Source organism: Sturnira hondurensis, unplaced genomic scaffold (assembly GCF_014824575.4).
Source record: "Sturnira hondurensis isolate 20B ecotype Veracruz unplaced genomic scaffold, ASM1482457v3 Scaffold0024124, whole genome shotgun sequence".
Taxonomy (NCBI): domain Eukaryota; kingdom Metazoa; phylum Chordata; class Mammalia; order Chiroptera; family Phyllostomidae; genus Sturnira; species Sturnira hondurensis.
Window position 1 is genome coordinate 177,152 of NW_028096755.1, and position 25,426 is coordinate 202,577.

Sequence of the window (25,426 nt, forward strand, 5' to 3'; positions counted from 1 at the left end):
GGGGAGCAGCAGCCAAGACCAGCGGGGCTGGAGTGGAGCCAGGTGACAGATGAGGTCTGCCAGGTTGACAAAGGCAAACAGTGAATTGGGGAGTAGCTTGGATTTTATTCCAAGAATGATAGGAAGTTCTTTCTGTCTCTGTCAACCCCATTTCCAAGCACAAAGTCTACATACTATGAACACCACCCTAGAAGGCAGGTGCTGTACAGCTGGGGAAACTGAGGCTGCAGAGATTGGGGTGGGGGGGACCTAAGCTCCAGTCTTCATCGCGCCTGAAAGTGCTTCTTGGGTAGCTGTTAAGTTTCGTAGCGGCCAAAATGGCCATGGTTGGAACGCCAGGCCCTCGCCCGCCTTGGACACAGCCTCCCCCTCCCTCTCTCGCCACAGCGGTCCCCTCCACATTCTCCACTCGCACTGCTCTGCTCCGCCCAGCCCGCCACTCCCGCCCTCTACCGCCACCCATTGGTCTGAAGAGCCTCCTTCCCCATTAGGTGAAGCAGCGGCGCTTGTGGATTGGCTCCGGGCGGGGGCGGGGGCGGGGGCGGGGCAGGGCAGAGCTGGGCCAGCGCCGATTGGGCGGCTCCACCAAAGTCAGCGCCGGCAGACCGCGTCCGGTTGAGCCGCAAGTCTCAACACTACTTAACAGTGACCCGGGAGCCGGGGACTGGGTGAGAGGACCTGAGTGACGCAGGCCTGGGCTCTGAAAGGTGAGTGACACCAGGACTCTGGGCCGGACTCGAACCCAGCGCCTTCCGGGTAAGGCCCACCCCCACCCTGGGGGAGACCAGCCGTCCCGCCCCGCCGTTGGGGGAGCTGACGTTGCCGGGATGTCCTGCGCCGAGGTCACACAGCCAGGGGCGGGCCTCCTACTGGGCCCATGCAACTAGCTGGCCAGGGACTAGGACCCTCCACATGTCATCCTCGTCTACCCCGCGTCCCTGCAGGGTAGGTGGGGTTGACCCCCATGACTCCAAGGGAGAAATTGAGGCCCAGAGTGAAACGTGGCCAAGGTTACACAGCTAGAAGTCCGGCCTGCAGGGCTTGGTCCCCCGAGGCCGCTGGGGGATCTAAGGATCCCCACCCAGCCTTCTAGGTTGCACCCCCCCCCCCCTTGTGCCGCCTCTCCTCCACAGGCTTTGGGCCCCCTCCACCCGGAGTCCGTTCTGGACTCTTCCCATCCCTCCCGCACGGCACCCCCAAGTCTGCCTCCAGCCCAGACCTCCTCCCTACATTCACACTCCCCTTTGACCAGGTTTTTCTTCTCCCAAAATCCAGTTTCCCTGTCCAGTTCCCTAGTTAAACCCCAATACCCGCCACCTGGGGCGGGGGGCGGGGGGCGGGGTGTATCTTCCTCATTTCTCTTCCCCGGAAGCCAGTTCCACCTGCCCGCTGAATCTCTGGGTCCTGCCTGCTCCTCCCTGTGCTGCTGCCTGAACTGGAGCCCAGGACTCACCCTTGCCCCATGGACCCCATCCCCAGCTTCCCCTCTCCCACCCCCAGCCTCAGCCTCCAGTCCAGCTTCGCAGCAGCCTCCCCATTTTATTTTACATTTCGAAGAGTTTTAATGGACGCATACGTCCATTAAATGCAGGAAAATGTACACATCACAGATAACACAGCTCAAAGTAACTTCGCAAAGTGAGTGCTCTGCTGTAAGCATTATCCAAACCCAGAAGTCAAATATCCCCCACACCCCAGAAGCCCTGTACCCCTTTGTCAATGCCCCCCAAAGATAGCTATTATCATAACTCTAAAAAATATCTTACTTGTTTTTAAAGAGAAGGGAAGGGAAAGAGAAAGAAACATCAATGTGTGGTTGCCTCTCACACACCCCCTACTGGGTCCTGACCTACAACCCAGGCATGTGCCCTGACTGGGAATCGAACCAGCAACCTTTTGGTTTGCAGGCTGGTGTTCAATCCCCTGAGCCACACCAGCCAAGGCCCATTGTCATAGTTTATATGCCACAGGCAGCTTTTGCTGGGTTCCATCTTTATGCAGACCTCATTGCATTTATTCCTGACTACCCAACCTGTTACATGCTGAACAACATTCGACAGAAACAGAAAGCACACAGTGAAAATCAGACCGCACACGCTGTCCTTCAGTGACCTGTTCCCCTCCTGAAGTCTCTGCTGCTTTGGTGGTGGCCGGAGAGAGCAAATATAGATAGCTGCAATGCACACACTTTGTTTCCTTCTTTTGGGGGTGCAAATGGGAGCACTGCTATACACAGTGTTCTTTTCCCCCCAACTGTTAACATCTTTTGAACACCTTTCCATACTGTTATTTAAAGAGTCTCCTTGTAACTTTTCCTGGCTGCAAAGAATTCCATGGCATGGATATACCACGACTTACATAATCAGCCCCGTAACCTTGGGTGCCGTGCTTCACTCCGGGTGGAGGGAGCCACGTGGGCAAAGGCCCCGAGGTGAGCTATGGCCAGGCAGCGGCTGCAGTGGTCCCCGGTGCTGGGCAGGCGGTGAGACAGGGCAGTGATGGGGTCAGCTTTGTCTTCTCCAGAAGATTGTTCCCTCTGCCTGTCCACTTCCTCCGGGAGACCTTTCCCGACCCTGCCTAGACAGGTCAGGTTCCCTAGAAATCACCACGTGAAAGTGTGCACTTTGGCGACATTCGAGCACCCTCATGCTGTGCTGCCATCGCGCTGTCCAGTTCCAGAACGCTTTGATCTCCTCGAAGGTTAGGCAGTCCCCGCTGCCTCCCACGGTGCCGCCCCAGCCCCCCAACCACCAGTGTGTCTGCCGTCTCCATGGACTTGACCACCCTGGTGGGTGGAACACCTGGACTCCTGCATCGTGTGGCGTTTAGTCCTCTCCCAGGACTCGTGTTAAAGCCCCTCCACTCTGCAGCATGTGTCAGCGCCCCCTTCCTTTCCTGAACACGGCTCCACCAGCCTTTCTCTCTAAGACCTGGAAGGGAGTTAAGCTGGCCGTTCACACCTGGGTAAACTAGGGTTTCAGAGGTCAGGAACGGGGCTGACTTGTGCACGGATGCTCTGTCCGGCCGGGCTGTGAGGAGGGAGGAGGCGCGGCCCAGGAAAGCTCAGCTGTTTTTCCCTCAGAAATCACATACTACTCCCCGTGTTATCCGCAGGGGGCCCTCGGGCAGGTCACATCACTGCTCAAGCCTCAGTTTCCCCCTGGGGACAGGGTGAGGGTCACAGTTGGAGCCTGAGATGTGATGGGACAGTCGGTAACAGAGATGGCAGATGTCCACATACCCTTCCAGAAAGGAGAAGGCTTCGCTGGGCTCTAGAGGAGCGAGGCTGGGGTCCTGGGGATGGACAGGGCCAGAGGAGACTTCCCGGAAATGTGACCTCCCAGCTGAATAGGACACATTAAGAAAGAAGTGTGTTCCAGACCTGGGGGACAGCAGGTGCGAAGTCTGCAAGTGGGGAGAAGGGGGCTCTGAGGGCCCTCCAGGGTCTGAGTGCATGGACCGTGGAGCTGCAGAGAAACCACACACGCCTCCGCCTGCCCCTGCCCTGCCCCTTCGCCCCTCTGCCCACTCACAGGACATGGCAGCCGTAAAGCCTAGCCTGGGCCGAGTCTTCCCCAGATCGTCCATGCTTTTCCTGTGTGACATGCAGGAGAAGTTCCGCCACACCGCTTACTTCCCCCAGATCGTCTCCGTGGCCGCCCGCATGCTCAAGGTACAGGGCCCTCCTCCCTCAGGCCAGGGGTTCAGCAACCCCCACTCTCAGACCAGGGGCCTAGCCCTCTCCCCCCTCAGCCTGGGGGTCCAGCCTCCATCGGGCTCAGGCTTTTGTGCCGCCCACCCCCGCACAGGTGGCCCGACTGCTAGAGATGCCAGTCGTGCTGACAGAGCAGTACCCACAAGGCCTGGGTCCCACGGTGCCCGAGCTGGGGGCCGAGGGCCTGCGGCCACTGCCTAAGACCTCCTTCAGCATGGTGCCCGTGGTGCGGCAGGAGCTGGATGCACAGCCTCAACTGCGCTCTGTGCTCCTTTGTGGCTTGGAGGCACAGGCCTGCATCATGGTGAGACCCCCAACTGACACCTGGAGACCACCCCCTCACCTGGGATCTCCCCGTCCTAAAAAAGACCTCCGAACTCTGTCCTCCCAGCACGACACCCTTCCTGACCCATGACCTCCTCCTCCACCCTTCCTGACCCTTGATCCTCATTCAGGACCCCTCTCTACCTGGGATGCTTCTCCTGCCCTAGGATCCTGTCATCCCCGGGGGGTCCCTGCCCTGAGCCTCCCACATCTCCATCACAGCATCCCAGTCCCTCACCTGGGACCCCTGACCTCTTTCTGCCCCCAGAACACGGCCCTGGACCTCCTGGACCTGGGGCTGCAGGTCCACGTGGTGGTGGATGCCTGCACCTCCCGAAGGTGAGAGGGTCCCACAAGGGATGGGTGCACGTGATATGGGCAGGGCGCCCAGGAAGGCTCCGGGGTCTGGGTGTTGGGGCCACAGCACTGACAACCTTCTCCCCTGCAGCCAGGTGGACCGCCTGGTGGCCCTAGCCCGGATGCGACAGAGCGGCGCCTTCCTCTCCACCAGCGAAGGGCTCATTATGCAGCTTATGGGTGATGCTGTGCACCCCCAGTTCAAGGAGGTACTGGCTCTCATCCCCCACCTCCCACGCACCTGCAAATGTCTCCTCAGCACCCACTACAACTTTGCAGTATACATCCGGGAGCACAGAAGGCTGCTTCCTCCAGAGGGGGCTAAGTTCTTGTGGGGAGACACCCTGTCAACCATAAATCAGTGAGAGGAGAAGCTGATGGCAGGCAGTGGGAATGGAGGGAGGGATAAAGCAGGGACATGTTTGCATGGGGTGGCCTGGGAGGCCTCCTAGGAGAAGGTGACTCTGGAGTGAAGTGAGGCCTGGGGGGAGCCAGGCAGACATGGGAAAGAACAGACCAGCAGAAGCCCTGTAGATGGGGCCTCTGGACCCCTCCTCCCTCCCCTCCTTCAGTCTCGCACTCAGGCCTAGCCTCCAAGCCCACTGCCCAGGGGCTCTCCTGGTACCCAGGTCTGACCAGGTAGTTCCCACTGCTGCACACCCTTGGCCTGCAGGATCACAGGACATGCCCAAATGTGATATCCCTGGCCCTCTGAGCTCTGCCCTCTTCTCTCTGAGTTCTGTTGAGCCTTTACTGAGCACCTACTATGTGCCAGCCACTGTGGTGAGTCCTAGGGCAACAGCAGAGCCTGTCAGTATTCCATTACACATTGTGGCCTAGAGCTGGGAAGGGAATGAGCACAGTGTATGAGAAATGAGATAATAAGCAACAGGGAAGGCCCTTGGGGGTGGGGGTGGGGGGCACACCTGGCCTTGAAGTGCACACCTGCAGGGGAGGAACAGCCAGTCATCCAAAAAAGTGTTCCTGGCAGAGACCAGCTGGGGCAGGGGCCTGGTGGTGGGACTGAACTTGCTTCATTCCAGAAACTAACAAGAAACCCTGAGTGCTGGGTGCATGTGGAGGAACAGAGGCAGGGAGGAAGCAGGCCGTGTCTCCCCAAAGATTTGGGGTTTTAGCAAAGGGCAGCCATGGGGACTCGTGCAGGGTGCTGGCCACAGTCAGGTCTGCAGTTGGGCAGGTGTCAGGAATGAGGGACACCAGAGTGCATGCGGTGGGGGTGCAGGCTCTTCTTATTTGTGTTTATCTTTCTGGAGGCAATCACGGGGCTCACGGATGGGCACAGTGTGGGACTTCAGGAGAAGGCACCCAGCGTGGGGCTTCGGGTTGTCCTCTACTAATCTGTAGGCTGAACTACGAGTCGGGGGGTCAAATGGAGATGAACATCTGGATAAATGTCTGGAGTTGAGGGGCAAGGCATGGATTTTGGAATTGGGGGATGGTAGAGTTGAGACGACTTAAAAAGAAGATGTAGACGAGAAGCCCCAGGATAGAGCCCATTACTCTTAGTAGCCCAAGCCAACAAAGCAGATCAAGAGGGCAGGTGATCAGGAGCTAACTCAGGTGGGTATGGTGAAAGGGAAGCCCCAGGAAAAGTTCTTAGAAGAGGGGATTGGTTTGGGCATTTGCTGTCAAGAAGGAAAGTGAGATGAATAGGGAGATATGTCCCTCAAATATGCCTTGGAGATGGGGACCCTGGACACTGCCTAACCCCCCTCCTCCCTGTACAGATCCAGAAAATCATCAAGGAGCCCGTCCCAGACAGCGGGCTGCTCGGCTTCTTCCAAGGCCAGAACCCCCTCTTGCCCTGAACTCCTACTCTGCCTTGAGGGGGAGATCTCCGTCCCTCCTGTCACTGAGGCCTCTGTGGAAGTGCCTTCCCCCATCCTTGGATCCCAAGAGTGGTGCAATCCATCGGGAGTACCGCCCCCTCGGGCAGGGAGGCGGGTGCTGCTTTACCATTGGGCGACATCTCCCGGAAATGCAAATGTATTCTGGAAACTGGATGACCATTGGCGGCACTGGGGTGGGGGCGGGGCTCGGCCCCGGGCCACTTCACGCGGGTGGGGAAAGGAAGGGGAGGGAGTGTCACAGACTGTGTGGGACCCGGACTCGCAGAATAAACACTGATGTAGCTGTGGAGGCAATCGGTGGACCGAACCATTCTTGGATTTGGGGGTACCCAAGGGGCGACTTGGGGCTGTGGGGGGGGCGCAGAAGCAGGGTCCCCAGCAGGTGGGGAGGGGGAGGTGCCTCCAAGTCGGCGCGAGGCAAAAGCGAGGGCTGGACCTATCACATCTGCGCTGAAAAGAACTGACGGCAGGGTCGCCCAGCACGCCGCCGGCCGCCCCCAACCAGCGCGCGCACGCCCAGCCCAGCCGGCTGCAGACACGCGCTCGCTCTGCCTCCCCCGGCCGGCCCACCACTCCGCCGCCACCCCAGAATCCCCAAGGGTCCCGCATCCGGAAAGTGAGGTGAGCGAGACCGCACCCGGTATGGAGGGGGAAACTGAGGCAAGGGGGACATGGGGATGGGAGGACAGAAGAGACAGGCAAGCGGATGAATGGATGAACTGATGGGAAGAAGGACAGCTTCATCTGAGTGGTCCCTGCGCCTCTAAGACACAGGAGTCAGGGGATCCACATAGGGGCTCCCAGAATTTTGCAGCTCCCTTGGAAACCTGGGAGTCGGGACTCTACAAACAGCCCCCGCATCAAGGCCCCCAGCCCCTTGGAATTCAAAGTCCTTGTTCTTTACCCCGCCGCCAACCTTGGGGACCTAGGAAAGCAACCTCTGAGTCCCCCAAGAACCCAAGTGCCAGGGCTCATAGCCAGCTTCCTCCACTGGGGAGTCAGAGCCCCTTAACACTGGACCCCAGAACCGTCCCAAAAGGCTAGGACCCAGGCGTCAAAGCACCCCGTACCCCTCTCCCCAGGGACCTAGGAGTCCCAGCCCCTCCTCTAGGAGCCCCTGGGACCAGGCGTCAGCGCCCCCGGCCCCCGCCTTCCGGATCCAGGTGTCCCCCATCCTCACCCCCCAGCCTGAAGCTTCGCTTCTCAGAGGCCGCGGCTCGAGTCGCCATGGCAACAGGAGTCTATTTTGCACCGGGAACACAGCTCGCGCTGCAGCGCCCCTCCCCTTCTCGCCCCTCCAAACCAAGCGAGAGAGTAGGGGGACCAGGAAGGAGCCTGGGGTCCGGAGAGGGGGTCAGACACAAAGACACCCATAGACACAGAGATCTGTAGACAGCAGACCTGGGAAAGAGGCAGAGACGGGGGCTCAGAGAGGTGCAGAGATGGGGATGTGTAGACGGGAGACACAGGACAGGAAGAGAGAGACGGAGGGTAGCAGAGAGCAGAGGGGAAATGTTGGTACACAGAAAACCGAGATTCAGAGAAGGAGACAGTGAGGCTAGAGACAGAGACGCGGAACGGAGACTGAGAGACGCAGCGACGCGAGGGAACGTGTACAGACACCGGCAAAGAGAGACCAAGACCCAGGGCACATCCCATTAGAGAGACCTGCCACGGGAGGAGGGATGGACAGGGAGACAAGCGAGAAGGCCTAGGGACCTGGGGGGGTGGCGCGTCGGGAGGGGCACGGGTGAGAGAGTGGTCTGCAGGCTCAGAGTCTGAGCCCACTGCCGCCAGAGTTCATGTCTCTCTCAGCGGCTAGGGAAGGTGGGGGTGGAGGTGGGGGGACAAGCTGGATCCTCCACACCCCCGACCCCGCGCACCACCCGGACCCCTTCGTTCGTCCCTCCACTTTCCCCCACCTGCTGGTCCTCCTCCTCCTCTCGAACCCAGATCCGCACCTCCTCTTCCCTGCCTTCACTCCCTGCCCCAAACCAACCCTCACTGCTCCCCATATTCAGGGGCGCCCTTGCATTTGGACCGGTGGGGACTCTGCCCCCACCCACGTGCTGCATGACCCTTAGTCCCCCTCCAGCCCCCAGCTTGGGGGGACCAGGGCTTCTGACTCTTTTTCTGGGTCTCTGCCCCTTTCTGGGTCTCTGTTCCCCTCCCCGGGCTTCTGACCCCCTCCCAAGGCTCTCTCTCTCCCTGGCCTCCTCAGGGCCTGCTCCAGCTCTCCTCATCTCCACTACCTCCAGGCTCCTCAGGAGTCAGCACACCAGGCCCCACCCAGCCCTGGTTCCCACCTCCAGGTGGCAGGGTCAGGAGGTTGGGGCAGAGTACTGAGCAAGGTAGCGGATGGGGGATGGGATTCTCCAGGAGCACAAGGACCCAGTGGGGCCTGCTGGGGGACCCCTTCCTCCCGCTAGTTCCCCTGATCTCTTTGTCCATTCATCTGTGTCTCTTAGGTTCTCTTAGGGATGAGGAGGTTGGGGGCACAGCCAGGCCTCCGACCCTGAGCTGCTGGGCAGACAAGGTGCAAGGAGCAAGGAGACTGGGGCCTGGGGGGCCCCCTTCCTCTCCACTTGTGGATGGGGAAAGGGTCTGTGTCTGTGAGTGGGGGCGGGGCTGTATACAAGGGTGTCACATGCTGGGTGAGGGTGTGTTTGCACGTGTGTGCGCCTGCACGTGTGCATGACCAGAGGCTGTGCTCTGTGTGGTTGCATGTCCATATGTAGCTGGCTCGGGCAGGCCCTGGCCCAGGTTCCTGAGCTGTGTGAGGTTCCAATGTGTAGCCATGTCTGCGTCTTGCGTGGTGTGGGCTGTGTCCAGGTGGAGCTGTGTGTGTTTGGAGGCGGCTCCCAGTGAACCATTGGGATGACACTGGGTGTCCTTGAATGTTGAGTCTGGGACACTGCCTGGGTGCTCTGTCTTCTGTGTCGTGCCTGTAAGTTCTGTTGTGTGTCTGTGCATAGTTTTGTGTGAGCTAAGGGGTGAACTTGTTCCCCTATATCCTCGTGTCCAGACAGGCCACTGCATCCCTGGGTGTGCGTCCCCTCCCCACCAGTGGGTGCTGCCCTGCATGGCATTGGGACACGTGAAGCAGGAGCAGGAAGCTGTGGACCCCTTCATCACTAGAGGGGCCATGTGTGTGTGTCTGTGTGTGTCGCTGGGTTAGAGGGATGTGTGTCACTGCTCCTCACCCCCCCGAGTTGCCGATGGCCTGGAGTTGTGACTCCCTGGGTGTGCGCAGTGGGAGGAGATAATGGGACCCTGTCAGCAGGGGCGGGGGGCCTGGTACAGAATGGGGACTGAGCGGCAGCCTTTGTGCAGACGAGGCGAAGGCTCCCTGCATCTATAGTTTGGCAGGCAGATGGCACCCTTGCGGGAGTCAGAAAAGGGAGCCCCTGACCACAGACAGATGCAGCCCAGCCGGCACACCGTAGAGAGGGTAGCCACTCTGGATTCCAGACCCCTTGTGCAGCACACGGCCTGCCCACGGTGTGTGGCAGCCCCCAGCGAACGACCGACCCGCACTGCTGTGTGCACGTGGTGCTGCTGTCAACCGTCTGCGTGGGGCTAAGTCACCTCTGCTCTGTTCAAAGCCCCCACTCCATCACTTCCTGTCTGTGGGGCTCAGGGGGGTGAGGAAGTAAGGGGCACTACAGGAACTTTGGTGTCCTCATCGGAAGTGTGTGTGTGTGTAAGAGAGACAGAGACACAGACAGACTGAGGCTTGAAGGCCCTTGATTATTAGATCTGTATAAGGGAAAGAAACAGCGTTTAGGGGGACAGATGACCACAGCGATCCGAGCCAGTGGCCCTCAATGAGGGCAGTGGTGCCCCGGGGACAACTAGCAATGCCTGCAGACACCTGATGCTGTCACCACGTGGGGAAAGTGAATGCTCCTGGTGTGTGGTGGATGCTGCTGAACATCAGCCCCCACGAGTCAGCTCTCTTCCCTCCCCCTTGCGTGGTCTACAAACTCAAATTCCCAACTTCAATCTCTCTCCCCCGTCTCCTCCCCCTACCCACATCTCTTTCTCCTGTCATTCCCTCCCCCGTCCCCACGAACCTACCCCAAACTCCTCTCCGCACGCCCCGCCCACTCCCCTCTCAACGCCCGGGTCCTCCTCTCACCCCATCTCACCTCTCTCTCTCTCTGCATCGCCCGCCCCACCCACCGTTCCTCCTCCCTGCGTCACGTCTGTCTGCTGTCTCCTTCCCAACCTTTTCTCCCCGTCCATCACTCCCGTTGCTCCCTCCCATCCGCCGTGATTATTTATCATTCTGGTCTCTTCCAACCTGGTCTGGTGTGTTTCCCTCGCTCCCGACTCCACTCCCATGGCCAACGTTGGGCCACGCCTCCCCCTTCCACTCATCCCGACAGCCTCCCTCCACCCACCTTCCCCCTCCCTTCTTCCTCGTCTTTCAAGACCACCCATCTCCATATTTCCCCACCTCTGCACATCTCTCTCCCGGCCTCTGCTCCAGCCTCGGTTCTTCGCTCAGCCTGGCGGCCCCATCGCACCTTCTAAACGCACCATGCCGGCCCTCCAGCTCCTCGGCACCCTCCTGCTGCTGGCCTCGACCGCTGGCCAGGCCGGGGCGCGCCCGTCCAACGCCACGAGCGCCGAGCCCCCGAGCGCCGAGCCCCCGGGCCGGCTGCCCGCTCTGCTGGCGCACCTGCGGCGCCTGACCGGGGCCCTGACGGGCGGCGGAGGCGGAGGCGCCGCGGGCGCGGGCGCCAACAGCACGAGGACCGGCCCCGCGAGCGGGACAGGCGCGGCCGCACGGGCGCCCCCTCCGGCGGAGCTCTGCCACGGCTACTACGACGTCATGGGCCAGTACGATGCCACCTTCAACTGCAGCACTGGCTCCTACCGCTTCTGCTGCGGCACCTGCCACTACCGCTTCTGCTGCGAGCACCGTCACATGCGCCTGGCGCAGGCCTCCTGCTCCAACTACGACACGCCACGCTGGGCCACCACGCCGCCGCCACTGGCCGGGGGCGCTGGGGGCGTCGGGGGTGCGGGCGGGGGCCTCGGGCCTGGCCAGGCCGGGTGGCTAGAAGGGGGCCGGGCAGGGGGCGCTGGGGTACGTGGGGGTGAGGGCCCCGGGGGCAGCACGGCCTACGTAGTGTGCGGGGTCATCAGCTTCGCCCTGGCTGTAGGCGTCGGCGCCAAAGTGGCCTTCAGCAAGGCGTCCCGTGCGCCCAGGGCACACCGGGAGATCAACGTGCCCAGGTGTGTGCCCGCTGAGGCAGGAAGGTGGGAAGTCTGGGGGTGGGGCCTGGGCGATAGAAGGTGGAGCCACCCGGGAGGGCGGGACTACACGCATGGGGGCGTGGTCAGAGACCCGGGAGACTGCCCCCTCAAGAGTCTGGGAAGGCCTGGCTGTTAGAGGCCCGGAGGCTCACACCTCGTTCATTCAACAAATACCTACGTTCTTGAGCACTTTCTGTGGGCCAGGAGCTGAGGATACAGGAGCGAACGGAGATAAGGTCTCTGCCCTGGTGGTTAAGCCTGGCTTCCCATCCCAGGTCTGCCACCTGTGGGCTGTGCGGCCCCCCAGCACTTTGCTTGAACGATTTTGCCTCTGTTTCCTCATCTGCACAACGGGGCTAATAAATGTTCCCCACCCATTCGGACTGTCATGAAGATTAACTGGGTTGATTCATGTCGAGTCCTGGCACACCGTAAGCCCTCAATAAATGCTGGCTGCCATTATCGTAAAAGTTAGTGGCCAAGACAGGAAGCAAGCAATGCATACACAATGTACGTTTAGATACTGATAACTTTTGTGAAGAAAATAAAGCAGAGTAAAGAGTTGGGGGGGTGTCTGTTTTATGTAACGTGTCCAAGAAAGGCCTCAGCATAATTAAAGGATGAGAGCAAACCGAGCAGATGCCAGTGGGAATGGCATTCCAGAGGGAACAGTATGTGCAAAGGCCTTGAGGTGCAGTGTCTGTAGGACACCGAAGGGGCCAGTACAGCTGGAGAGCCGTGGCGAGGAGGCAGGCAGAAGCAAGCAGAGGCCAAGTGTATTCTAGGGTGATGGGCGAAGCCCCACAGGGCCCTGAGCTCAGGCTGTGTGGTGAGATAAGACTGCAAGGGACAAGGGCAGAAGCAGGAGACCCCTTAGGGAGACCGTAGCAATGGTCCAGGTAAGAGATAGTGCTGGCAGCAGCAGAGGTGGTGAGAAGTGGTCTGATTTGGGATGCAGTTTGGGGGTCGCACCTGCAAGATTGCTGAGGAACAGGAGGGAAAGAAAAACAGAACTCAAGGGGGATTCTAAGATGTGGGATCTGTGTAGCTGAGCAAATGCAGCACCCTTTACCCCCGTGGGGAAGTCTGCAAAAGAAACAGGACTGAGCTCCCAGGTCAGGGTGGGGTGGGGCCACAGGGAAGACGAGGTGGGTAGGGTCCAGGTGAATCGGGAAGGGACACGGCAAGCAGGAAGTGTGGTCCCAGGAACCTCTGGGCCGACAGTGCTCAGGCTGCCCTTAGTGAGGGGCATGGCCCAAGGCAAGAAGCCCACAGAGCAGAGTTTACAGATGACCCCAAAGGTGAGAGAATTGGGAGGGGAAAGAAGCCTGGGCCCTCCCTCTCCCCCCCATACCCCATCACCAGACAAATGACCATCTCGCTGCCGTTTCCAGGGCTCTGGTGGACATTCTGAGGCATCAGGCAGGACCTGGGACCCGCCCAGACCGGGCACGAAGCAGCTCCTTGACCGCAGGGGTCGGAGTTCCCGACAGCATGGCCCCAAGAACTCCCAAGAGCCTTTACAACACCATGAAGCCCTCCAATCTCGGTGAGTGGGACTCGGGCTGCGCCTCTGAACATGCCCCTCATCCTTGTGGCCCCACCTTCTCTGGGTGGCCCCACTTCTGACTGCCCAGGCCCCGCCCCCAACCACAGACTCCCTGCTTTGCAGGGAGAACCCCCGCCCTCCCTGACCCCTGTGGACCCCAGGGTGGGCACCCTGGAAGCCACGATAATTTAGATTTTGACATTCTCAGCCCCTGTACTAGACAAACCCCATGTCAGAGCACCCAGCAGCCAAGGACACACCAGGAAGTGCCTAACTACCGGGTTAGAACTTGTCAGGGACCAGACCCCAGGGCTGGCATTCTGGCTCTGTGCCTGTGTGCCATGGGGCAAGCCCACGCCCTCGCCCGTAAGATGAGGAGGAGGCAGCGCTCCTGATAGGGCTGTTGCGAAGGGCCAGTGAACGAGGGAGCCCAGCACTGGGAGCTCTGCCTGGCCCAGGAAACGTGCTGTGTGAGTGGGAGCCATTGTTGTGGTTCTCCGTTTCGTGGTGAGTAAGAGAAGTCCGGGAGCTGCAACAGGCCGAATGGGTCTCATCCGGTTGGAGGAAGAAGGCTCCCCAGGCAAGGCAGCTTGAGCAGTGGCCAGGAGGGGGAGAGGGGGGCCTGGGCTGGGAGAGCCCTGGGTGGCTCAGGCAGAGCTGGTGAGGCCAGAGAGAGGGTGGGCAGACCCGAGGGCCAGGCTGAGCCCAGGAGCTCTGCCTTCATCCTGAGGGCAATGGAGAGCCACAGAGGAGTTTGGAGCAAAGTGGGAAGAGTGGGGGGGGGGGGGGCGTGCTATGTGAAGGGGAGAGGCCATAAAGGAAAGGCAGTAATAAGAGACATTTGAGTTGGGTCTGAGGGACAGGTAGGAGTTCTTCAAGCAAATAAGGGGAGGCAGGGATTCAAGGCACAGAGAACAGCATGTGCAAAGGCCCAGAGGCAGGGCTGAGGTGGGCTCAGTTGGGCACTGGAGAGAAGTGTGGCTTGAGAGGGGGGTGGGAGATGGGACTTTAGACATCAGCTGGGACCAAGTCATGCAGCCCTCAGATGCCACTGCCAGCTTAGACTGTCCCCAGTGGGTGATGGCAAGACATGAGAAGTATGTCAAGGAGCCAGAGGGACATGGACAGGTGTGGATGGAGAAGTACCATGGTGGGGCTGACCCTGGACATGGATGGCCCTCGGCCAGAAGGCCGGTGTGATGGGTGTGACACTCCAGGAGGGAGAGCCGAGTCAGGGCCGAGACTCAGGAGGCAGGCAGGACCAAAGCTGGGCACCAAGTGCATGTAAGTAGGGGGTGTTCCATGAGCCCAGGACAGCGGTGCCAGCTGGGAGCGGGTGACAGTGGTGACGCCACCTCCCTTCTTGGTCCCCACAGATAACCTTCACCACAACTACCTGCACCTCAACGTCAACAGCCCCAAGCACCACACCACTACACTGGGTATGGACCAGGACTGGGCTGGGGAGAACAGGGCTCCTCTCCTTCCCACTCCTGATTGAGCCCAGGCCGGGTGCCTGGGAAAGAGCAGGTGTGAGACCCTGTGAGCCTGTCCTCCCAGTCTAGCCAGGTAACGAAGCAAACCCCAGTTTCCCTGTTTGGACACCAGAAGTGGTCATCTTCCTCCCACCCACACTGGTGGGAAGAAGCAGGCATCTACCCCTCAGCCTTGGGCACAGCACCCAGTGGGTGCCGAGCAAGGGCCAGCTGCCCCTGGTCCTGTGATATGTCCTCCTTCTCCAGCAAAGAGCCTGTCTCCTGACGAGGGGGAAGTGAGCAGAAGCAACCTGGACAGCCAGTGGAAGCTTTGGGGGCCTGGAACCCCAGATTTATAACTCCCTAAGAGGCTAGGGGCCTAGACTCCAGAGTGTGAGGGAGGAGGGGCTGGGGGCTGGACCCCTGGGTCTGAGAGAGGAGGGGCTGGGGGCCTGGACCCCTGGGTCTGAGGGAGGAGGGGCTGGGGGCCTGGACTCCTGGGTCAGAGGGAGGAGGGGCTGAGGGTCTGGACCCCTGGGTCTGAGAGAGGAGGGGCTGGGGGCTGGACTCCCGGGTCTGAGGGAGGAGGGGTTGGGGGCCCTGGACTCCCGGGTCTGAGGGCTGAGGGCCTGGGGCCCTGGACTCCCGGGTCTGAGGGAGGAGGGGCTGGGGGCCTGGACTCCTGGGTCTGAGGGAGGAGGGGCTGAGGGTCTGGACCCCTGGGTCTGAGAGAGGAGGGGCTGGGGGCTGGACTCCCGGGTCTGAGGGAGGAGGGGTTGGGGGCCCTGGACTCCTGGGTCTGAGGGCTGAGGGCCTGGGGCCCTGGACTCCCGGGTCTGAGGGCTGATGGGCTGCATTCATACTGGCTGTGCCCTCTGTCCCAGACTGGCGGGCCGCTCCACCGCCCAGCCCCGCGTTGCACTACTCCACACTCTCCTGCTCTCGGTCCTTCCACAACCTCTCTCACCTGCCCCCATCCTACGAGGCTGCCATGAAATCCGAACTCAACCGCTACTCCTCCCTCAAGAGGCTGGGTGAGTCCCCAGAAGGGAAGTAGCCTGACCGATGGAGACCGACCAGAGCTGGGGCCTGGGTTCAGTACCGTGGACAGTGGCCCGACAACCCTCTAAAGACTTAGAGCCTCCCTCAGGTTCTTCTCCAAGTTTGTTCCAGAATTGCCCGAAGTAATTTAGTACCAGAATTGCCCTGGGTGCTTTTCTAAATGCAGACTCATGGTGCTGTCCCCTGCAAGAGGCACTGTATTTATCAGGACTCGTCTTTGCAATTAACAGCAATTGCACAGTAAGCGCGCACACACACACAACAAAGGCAACTAAGTGGGCTTGATCATGGGAAGGCTACAGATCATGAGCTTCAGGTGTGGCTGGACAAAGGCGCTCAAAAGCTGTCTTCAGGACGCTGCGTCTCTCAGCTCTGCTACACAGTGGGCCAGCTTCACTTTCAGACAGACCGTCCGCTTGTGGTGGCAAAGAGTGACCAGAGAATTTTCAGGCTGCCATTTAACCAACAGAAAAGAGCCCCCCGCAGTGATCCCAGGAACAATCTCAGGCCTGGGTCGCATCAGCCCAAATAATGTCACACACTCACTCATTCGTCCCTGAACCAATCACTGCGACTCTGACAGGACATTCCTGGCTCAGGGGCTCACCCCCGGCAGCGGCGTGTTCCTCAAACATGTTAAGCTGAGAGGCCCAGGCCCCCAGTAGGCGGTGTGTGAGAGGCAACCACACAGTTTAAGCTGAGAGCCACAGTAAGAAATGCTTTTTATATTACGAACCACGAGATACATGTATGTTTGCATATTTTTATTTTTTAAATATTTCTTATTTATTTACTTATTTTTAGAGAGGAGAAGGGAGGGAGAAAGAGAGAGGGAAACATCAGTGTGTGGTTGCCTCTCACATGGCCCCCACTGGGGACCTGGCCTGCAACCCAGGCATGTGCCCCGACTGGGAATCGAACCTGTGGCCCTTTGATTCGCAGCCTGCACTCAACCCACTGCGCTACGCCAGCCAGGGCTGCATATTTTTAAATACAGAAGAGCTTTCGGACTTGTTATTAAGAACATTTCTGGAAGCATTTATCTCAGTCTGTTAAGATCTTACTTCTAGGTGTATTCTCTGGCTCAAATAAATTTTTATTTAAATTCTATTTATAAAAGAACGCTTTCCAACATTCCCAAGAGTAGAGAAAATTGTCACATGAACCCCCATGTTCCCACCATCCAGCTTTAACTATGAGCAACAGTTTGTTAACCCAGTCTCCCTTACATCCCATCTTTTGGTGGATTACTTTTGAAGAAATCCCCAGGGATTATGTCATTGCATCCATTAACATTTCCATAACACAGAGAACTGAAACAATGTATGAGCCAGTATCCACTCTTATTCCCTTATCATGGATATGCTTCTTTTTTTTAAAGATTTTATTTATTTATCTTAGAGGGGAAGGGAAGGAGAGAGAGAGAGAGAAAGAGAGAGACAGAGAAATATCAATGTATGGTTGCCTCTCCTGCATCCCCTGCCGGGAACCGGGAACTGGCCTGCAACCCAGGCATGTGCCCCGACTGGGAACCAAACCTCGATCGTGTGGTTCGCAGGCCTGCACTCAATCCACTGAGCTACATCAGCCAGGGCGAGATGCTTCTGATAAGTAGAATTTTCTCTGCTGTTTCATTTTTCAAAGTGCTGGTCACTCCCCATAAAACACTTCACAACCCAGCACGGGTCGCATCTCTGAGTTTGAAAAACGGCTGCAGGACGAAAGGGAGGGAAATGCTGCCTTGGAAGCAGGCATTGCGTTCGACTACCTAAAGAAATATATGCCGTGGCAAAAAAAAAAAGGAAACAAACAACCCCCCCAAACCCCTACCTGTCCAGCATGGCAGGAGGGGCCTGGCAGTCTGTATTCGGCCACATTACCAGTGTCACTGTTCGGACTAAACTGCGCCCCCGCCCAGGCTGGCTGATGCTGGAAGCCCCCTTGGGGGTATGGATTCAGCCGCCCCCCCCCCGTCCCCCCGCCCATGGATGTAGGATGTAGGGAAGCCAGGGGAAGGAGGAAGGTTCTGGGCTGACTGGGCGCCTTTCCCCCTTCTCCCCAGCTGAGAAGGACCTGGATGAGGCCTACCTGAAGCGCTGGCACCTGGGGGAGATGCCCCGCGGGACTCTGCCCCTGCACACGCTGCAGCGACCTGGCACTGGGGGCGGCTACCGCATGGATGGCTGGGGCGGTCACGAGGAGCTGGGCCTGGCGCCCGCGCCCAACCCGCGCCGGGTCATGTCCCAGGAGCACCTGCTGGGCGATGGGGGCCGGTCGCGCTACGAGTTCACGCTGCCGCGCGCGCGTCTGGTGTCGCAGGAGCACCTGCTCCTGTCGTCACCCGAGGCCCTGCGCCAGAGCCGCGAGCACCTGCTGTCGCCCCCGCGCAGCCCCGCGCTGCCTCCGGAGCCCTCCTCCCGCGCCGGCCTGGCTGCCTCCCACTCCAACCTGCTGCTGGGGCCCGGGGGGCCCCCCACGCCTCTGCACGGGCTGCCCCCGACGCCCGGCCTGCACGCGCACCACCACCACGGCCTGCACGGCTCTCCGCAGCCCGCCTGGATGGCAGACGCCGGCGGGGGCGGGGGCACGCTGGCCCGCAGGCCGCCCTTCCAGCGCCAGGGCACGCTGGAGCAGCTGCAGTTCATCCCGGGCCATCACCTGCCCCAACACCTGCGCACCGCCAGCAAGAACGAGGTGACTGTCTGAGGCCAGGCCGGGGCCTTGGGGGCTGAGGCCTCGCGGGCCCCTGTCTCAGCCTGGATCCCCCAACGCACTCCAGGGGCCTGGGACCCAGACGGGCCTGTGGCCCGGAGGGTGGGGCGCCCTCCGAGGACACTGCTTTGAATGAAACTGGCCAGATGCAAGGCCTTCTTCTAGAATGTCACAGATGACATCCCTCCTCCTACGTCCTTGTTTGAGGCCAGGCCTCCTTCCCATGACGTCATCACAGAGGGAGAGGCCTGCACGTGAGATTATCGCTAACCGCGTCAACACAGGGACCAGACCTTCCCCCGAGGTCATCACAGAGGAGTGTGCCCGGCCCCTGAGGTCATCACTAGAGGCCACATCCATGATGTCACCACAAAGACTTCTTGTGATGTAATAGCAATGGCAATGCCTTGTCCCCCGACATTATCCCTAGAGACAAAGCTTCCTTCCTGTGATGCCACTGCAGAGACAAGTCTCACCCTTAGGGCATCATCCCTGGCACCAAAAGGCCCCTTTTGACATCGTCCTCTCCAGGGAAACATTTTCCTCCAGAGAGACGCCTCTGGCTATGATGTCATCCCTGCAGACAAAGCCATCCTGTTGGGACACAGTGCAGGGGAAACACCTCCCCACGTGTGTCCTCACTAGACCTAAGGCCTCCGTCCCACCGCATCATCACAGGGACTCTGCCTCCTTCCTGGGACGCCACCTCCAGAGAAGGTGCCTTGCCCTACGACACCATCAGAGGCACTGTGCCTCTCCCTGGGGCGTCATTGCCAAAGGCGGGGCCCTTCTGTGCTGTGGACACCAGAGACGCCACCATGAGACGCCACACCACTGTTGCCCCAGCACAGGAAGGCATGGCTCGCCCAGAGCCCGAGAGAAAGTGCCCTGTCCTGAGTTGTCCCCCGAGGGATGTCGTCATCACTGGGGAAGCCACCTCGTCCAGAAAGGTCTCCCCAGAGGTGACGGAGCAGTGAGGACCCCACCCTCCTGTTGTGGGCTCTGCCCCAGTGTTGTGCTGTCCTCACCAGAGACTCTGCCTGCTCTGGAGGGCCATTGCTCGTGATGGCATCACCAGTTTCTGCCTTGCCCTACGATGACCTAGCGTGGTCACTCCTCCCCCTGACCCCAGAGACGTGCCCTGCAGGATCCCGGCCAGGTGCCCCCTGTAGAGGGAGGCCTTGGGCCCCACCCCTGCACAGGGCTGTCACCTCCCGTATGCTTTCCGGACGGCAGCACTCCCAGACTGGCCCACCTGACTCCCAGAGTCCTCAGACTCAGAGGTGTCCCAAAGGCCAGTGCCAAGTCTCTTTGCCATAACGAGACATTATTGCCTCTACGGACCGAGCTCTGGCCTGCTGCTGGGGTTGGGGAGGCTGGGCGTGCCTGCTGTTGGTCTTGCTGATGACATCAGCAGCAGCACAAGACCTCCGCCACTCACGATGGCACAGCAGCGGGGGTCAAAGGCTCACCATGCCTGATGATGACATCATGTCCCTAGGACATGGTACTTCCTAGGTACTCCCTAGGACCTGATGACATGGTACTCCCTAGGACCTATGGTACTTCCTGTCCCAGGATGCACCACAGCTATGCCATCGTCCTCTCCCAGGATTCATCGTGACCACACAGGGTCACCATCTCCCCGGTACCACAGTCAGTGGTGTGGCTGTCTTCCATGATTCTCCACGACCATGGTGTCACCATCCCCTAGGATTCACCATGGCTGGCAGTGTCATCATCTCCCAGGATTCACCACGACCGATGACATCACTACCTTCCAGAATCCACTGTGGCTGACAATACCCTCCACCAATGCTGATGCCCCCGTTTCCCCCAGTCCCCCACGCCTGGGGTGCCACCAACTTGCAGATCGCCTTCAGACGTGTCTCCGCGCCCCAGGATCCACCCGAGCCACGCTGTCATCACCTCCCAGGATACACTGCAGACATGGTGTCACCCCTCCCCCTGCACCCATGAGAGAATGGTGCCCCAGGACCGATGACACCCAATAGTGTCATCCCCTCCCAGGATCCATTTCAACCATGGGCTCATCTACCAGGATCCTCTATAATCATGACATCATCTCCCAGGACCCAGAAAACCCAATCGTGTCATCCCCCAGAAGCCACTTCAACCACGACATCATCCTGTACTGGGACCCACCCCAGCCATGACATCACCTCCCGGTCCCAGGACAGCCCACGGCGGCATCAGCACTGGCCAGGACCCACGTGGACCATGTCCATCTCCCAGGATCCATCACCTTGAGAGCCATGTACTACAGCGGCTCTAGTGCAACTGTCTTCTGGGGTCACGTGGCACCCACAGTTGTTCCCTTAAGGGAACCCAGCACAATACACACCATTTTCCCGTTGCCTCAAAAATGGAGGAGGGGCCCCCTCTGATGACACTGTCCCCACTCCGGCGCTTCTTGATGATGTCACTGCCTCGCTCCAGACTTAGGCTGATGCCTGCATCAACCCCACCACAGACTTGGCCTTGGCCAGCCCCCCTACAACCACGCTGGTGAGAGCATCCAAGCCTCTCCTAATAACTCATTGCCCCCACCCAATTATCTGATCGGTGACAGGGTCAACGTGAAGACCTGTTATCATCACCGGGGTGGGGCTTTCCAGTCCTTGGGTAAGGTCATGGCCCCTTGCCCAACGCCTCTCACCTGGACCTCCACCTGAAGCAGCACTCCATTGGCTTGGGCCATACTCTCCCCAGACTCCTGTGGGCTGGGCCCTTCAATCACATCCTCTGGTGGCCTGGTCCTGGGGCTGGAGAGCCACGCCATCGTGGGTGCCATCTGTGGGGGGGGCAGGCTCTGCGTCATCCCGGCATTCTCCCCTTCACCTCTCCTTCCCACACTGGGGAGCCCCTAGGTTCCCAACACCCAGATTCACCAAAACCCAATTCTCTTTGTATATAGCCATGTGGGGGCGGCCATTCCCCCACTCTCAAAGGGCTACTCACCCCTTCCCCCAGCCCCCAGGGCAAGGTGAGGGGGCCTCTTTTCCCTCCTCTGAGCCTTTTCCTCCTTCTTCTGTGTCCCGCTGCCCCAAATACTGGCACCTCTGTCCATCCCTACTCAGCCCTTGGCCCCCACAAACACTGAGGGCACGCGGGAGGGCACGCGGGAAGGTGTAACCCCTAGCTGCCTAGACCCAAAGCCAGTTCTCAACGCCATGCTTACAGCTGCCCCTGTGGGCTCCCCTAATCTCTTCTAGGGCCTCCCCATGCCCCGCGTCCCTCGAGCGGACTGTGACTTTCCCCAACAGGAGCCAGCTTGAGCCCCTGCCCCTCCCAGCCCCTGCCCCTCTGCTCACCACCCCCACAGAGCACTCAGCTTTCTCCAGCCCCCCCCCCAAAGTGGGGGACTCTGGACCCTTCAGCTTTTGTATACTCCCCTCAACTTGCTCTCTCCTGGCCTGGATTCCGGGTATTTCTCCCACCACTACCATCACCACACACACACATACACACACACACACACACACACACACACACGAAAACACACTCCATTCACTCAGCACAGGCTGCCTGACCCTGGGGCCTTGACCTCTTATCTCAAATAAGCCATAGTGTGGAGAGGCCCTAAGGGGGTGAGGAAGTGGGTGTGTCCTGCCAGATCCCCTGGATGCTTCTGGAGATGGGACCTTGCCATCTGAGTCTTCCCCCCACCCCACCAAAAACTGCACACACACACACACCCCTGTAGTGGGTGCCCACTACACCTTCTGTGCAGAGACAGTCAGGGGCAGTGCAGAGACAAGGAGATAAACCATTCTGGACCAGAAGACCCTCCCCAACTCTGTCCCTCACCCCCCTAACCCAACACCGGACTCCCCAGTTCCTCAGTGAGGACAGCCAGCTGAGCTGCAAGTTGGTATTTTTGGAATAAACAGACGTTTTCCTGATCCCCAGGCCCAGAGTCACTGTCTGGAAGAGATGGGTTTACACCTGTGTGCACTGGGGATACCCTGTGTGGCCCAGGTAGGGGTCAGGCACCCAAATGTCTTCACAGGTGGCCAGGGATGCCTCTGTGCATCCTCCCCCAGCGAGGAGTCAGGCCCGGGGCCCGGGGAAGGTGCCTCTGAGTCCTCGGTTTCTCCCTAAGAAAGCCTCTTCCCTCTGAGCCTTTGTTGGCACGCTCTCTGTTTGCACCTCCTTATATCGGAACTCTCCAGCTGTATGAGTTTTCCGGGGCTACCGCAATGAAGTGCCACATACTAGCAGCTGAAGCACAGAAGGGTATTGTCCCCCGGTTCTGGAGGCTGGAAGTCCAAGATCACAGCGTCACAGGGCTGGTTCCCTCTGAGGCTGACTCATTCCTCTCTTTCCCAGCTTCCGGCGGCTTGTTGGCAGCGGCTGGCTTCCCTGCACCCGTCACCTTTCCTCTGTCCGCATCTGTCTTTGCGCCCACACTTCCCTGTTCTATGGGGACTCCAGTCACATGGCATTGGGGCCCACCACACTCAATGAGTCCGTCCAAACTCAACCGTCTGGAAAGATCCTATTTCCAAATGAGGTCACACTCATAGGTCCTGCAGGTTCGGCCTTGAACATCTTTTGGGGAGGACACTGTTCAACCCACAAAGGGGTGTGACAAGGCCGAACAGTCTGTCTCTGCACCAGTTTTATAACCACCACAGCGTTTCCCCCACCTCTCTTCTCTCACCCACCGCATCCGAGTATTTGCACAGTGATGACTGGAGCTGCGCCCCCTTCTCAGGAGGTGCCAGGAAGGCTTGGTTTTAGGAACTGCGGGAGAGCCCTCCCCTAGGGGCGTCTGGGGGTGCCTTGACAAACTGCAGGCTTTCACCTCACAACAGAGCCTTCCTTTGCACATCCCTCTGGGTGTGGTTTGTGTGTGCAGGACATTTCGGTTTGGATTTATCCTTAAGGAAACCCCTTCCTCTCTAGTGCATTTAAGTGTTTGCTTTCAAAATAGTTGATTTTACCCTCTATCATTCAGGGTTCTCCGGAGAACTAGAACCAATAGTGTGTGTGTGTGAGTGTAGATTCATTTTAAGAAACTGGCTCATGAAATTGCAGGGACTAACTAAATAAACTAGCAGGATCCTCACTGGTGTAGCTCAGTGGATTGAGCACAGGCCTGTGAACCAAAGGGTTGCAGATTCCCAGTCAGGGCACATGCCTGGGTTGCAGGCCAGGTCCCCAGTATGGGATGCGTGAGAGGCAACCACACACAGATTTTTCTCTCCCTCTCTTTCTCCTTCCCTTTCCCTCTCTAAAAATAAATAAGTAAACTCTTTAAGAACAAAAAACCAGCAGGCAGGCAGGCCGGAAACTCAGGCAGGCTTCCATGCTGCAGTGTCTTTTTTTTTTTTTATGCTGCAGTCTTAAGGCAGAATTCCCTTTTTCAAAAAAAAACCCCTCAGCTTTGGCTCTCAAACTGATTGAACAATGACCACCACATGCTTTCCAATCACATCCTTTACTTGAAGTCAATTGACCGTCAATACTAATCACGTCTACATAACACCTCCACAGCAACTCCCAAGCAGGTGTTTGACCCAACAGCTGGGCACCCCCAGCCGGCCAAGTGGACACAGGAATACTGACCAGCACACTCTTCGAAGGAAAGCATGTTGACTGGAGCTGGAGAATGCCTCCTCTCCTCCGTGCAGCTGAGTGTGCACCATCGGCTGCATGTCACCTGCTGAGTTTGTTTGCTTGGATGCAGATTAAAGCGGGGTGGGGTGGGGAGGCATTCAAATACTGGTGTTACGATCATCTCTAAAATGCCCCCGGCCCAGTGTATGAGGGCTGTTTGCACGTTCTTAGAAATTGCTTTTTTGTCCACCAGTAATAAGTGGGTAGGGAGAAGAGCGGTGAGTATGATTCCCTGGGCGCTCAGAGATGCTCCTCCTGGGCACACAGTAGGACCGCATTTCCTTGTCCTGACCCCCGAGGTTAGATGTGCCTATGGTACGTGCTTGACGCATGAGCAGAAGTGCCTTTCCAGGTGGAAGCTTCTGAAAGCCAGTGTGGGGGGCCCACACTGTCCTTCTTCCCCCTGCCATGGTCACCGGCAGTATCTCAGGTGAGGGCTACTCTTGGCAGCCTGGATTCCAGACAGATCAGCCAGGCCGCAGGGTAAGGGTACTGCCTTGGCCGACCCTCAGTGGACGTGCGGCATGAGTAGAAAAAACTCTCGTTGCTTTATCAAGTGGTGCTTTGGGCTGCTTGTCACTGCAGGAGAGTGTAGCCTGTTCTGGCTGACACTGTTGCCTGTGGAGAGGGGACCTGGATGGCCCAGGGCTTTTCACTGTATATCCTTTTGTACTTCTGAACTTTTGTATTTTTTTTAAAAATCCTCACCCAAGGACATACTTATTAATTTTAGAGAGAGGGGAAGGGAGGGACACAGAGAGGGAGAGAAACACTGATTGGTTACCTCTCGTTTGAGCCCTATTCAGGAGGGACTGAATCTGCAATTCCAGGCATGTGCTTTGACCAGGAAGCGAACCCGTGACCTTTCAGTTTATGGGATGATGCTCCAACCGAGCCACACTGGCCAGGCCATGTTATACCTTTTCTAAAAAGACAAAGTTTGACTATAAACAGTACAGGCTTTAACAGCATTCCCATCACTGGGCATACACCCAGGAGTGAGCACTGACAGTGTGTGTCTCATTCCTTTCCCACGTGGGGGGACTGGCATCTCGCTCAGAGTTGGAATGCCAGGGCTTGAATGTGCGGGTCTTTCATGCAGCAGGGCCTCTCAACGACTTCCCTTCTGCTCAGCCGGGAAAAGAGCAGCTGGATGTACATGCACCGCACTTTGCCTGGAGAAGTCAAGGATGAGATGCGACAGAAGCACTTATGCCTTCGTGACCTCACACTCGCTCAATCTGCAACTCCGCTCTGGGGATAAATACAGCCTCCGAGCAGCTACTCTTACCCCGAGTTTGATGGGGCAGGACCGCGAACTTTCGGAATCTACACCAGATGTTGTGTGCGTGTGCTTTTCTTTCCTCTTCTTTTTAACCTTGTTTTTCAAATGATTCCAAACTTGCAAAACAGTTACAGCAATTTCAAAGATTTCATGTGTAGCTTT

The 25,426-nt window shown here is 58.6% G+C and overlaps 3 protein-coding genes across 5 annotated transcripts in view; 2 read left to right on the forward strand and 1 right to left on the reverse strand.

The window, feature by feature from the left end:
* Positions 1-21,077, reverse strand: part of ZNF628 (zinc finger protein 628) — a 41,323-nt gene extending 20,246 nt beyond the window's left edge. The window contains exon 1 of one of the 2 annotated variants that reach the window (XM_037038121.1): positions 21,014-21,077. The gene's annotated coding sequence lies outside the window, so the exon portion shown is untranslated. The remainder of the gene's footprint in view (positions 1-21,013) is intronic. The other variant, XM_037038120.1, reaches the window with a different exon arrangement.
* On the forward strand, positions 590-6,556 carry ISOC2 (isochorismatase domain containing 2). The gene is made up of 6 exons (XM_037038129.1): positions 590-707; positions 3,536-3,673; positions 3,810-4,019; positions 4,308-4,378; positions 4,488-4,605; positions 6,145-6,556. Exons 2-6 carry the CDS (start codon positions 3,539-3,541, stop codon positions 6,223-6,225), a joined length of 615 nt encoding a protein of 204 aa, XP_036894024.1. The 5' UTR covers positions 590-707; positions 3,536-3,538; the 3' UTR covers positions 6,226-6,556.
* SHISA7 (shisa family member 7) lies at positions 6,728-19,825 on the forward strand. 2 transcript variants are annotated; one of them, XM_037038123.1, is made up of 6 exons: positions 6,728-6,888; positions 10,705-11,514; positions 12,930-13,084; positions 14,461-14,526; positions 15,444-15,593; positions 17,684-19,825. In XM_037038123.1, the coding sequence occupies exons 2-6, from the start codon at positions 10,814-10,816 to the stop codon at positions 18,325-18,327; spliced, it is 1,716 nt and encodes a 571-aa protein (XP_036894018.1). In that variant the 5' UTR covers positions 6,728-6,888; positions 10,705-10,813; the 3' UTR covers positions 18,328-19,825. The 2 variants fall into 2 exon arrangements, with proteins under 2 accessions (XP_036894018.1, XP_036894017.1); XM_037038122.1 differs by lacking the exon at positions 6,728-6,888 and having other exon boundaries at positions 10,585-11,514.
* Positions 21,078-25,426: the final 4,349 nt, after the last annotated feature.

Bases quoted from the DNA above. Each gene is read 5' to 3' on its own strand.
- ISOC2 (XM_037038129.1), top strand. From the start codon at position 3,539: ATGGCAGCCGTAAAGCCTAGCCTGGGCCGAGTCTTCCCCAGATCGTCC. The intron at 3,674-3,809 runs GTACAGGGCCCT...ACCCCCGCACAG, and splicing joins TGGCCGCCCGCATGCTCAAG to GTGGCCCGACTGCTAGAGAT. The intron at 4,606-6,144 runs GTACTGGCTCTC...CTCCCTGTACAG, and splicing joins TGCACCCCCAGTTCAAGGAG to ATCCAGAAAATCATCAAGGA.
- SHISA7 (XM_037038122.1), top strand. From the start codon at position 10,613: ATGGCCAACGTTGGGCCACGCCTCCCCCTTCCACTCATCCCGACAGCC. The intron at 11,515-12,929 runs GTGTGTGCCCGC...TGCCGTTTCCAG, and splicing joins CGGGAGATCAACGTGCCCAG to GGCTCTGGTGGACATTCTGA. The intron at 13,085-14,460 runs GTGAGTGGGACT...TGGTCCCCACAG, and splicing joins CATGAAGCCCTCCAATCTCG to ATAACCTTCACCACAACTAC.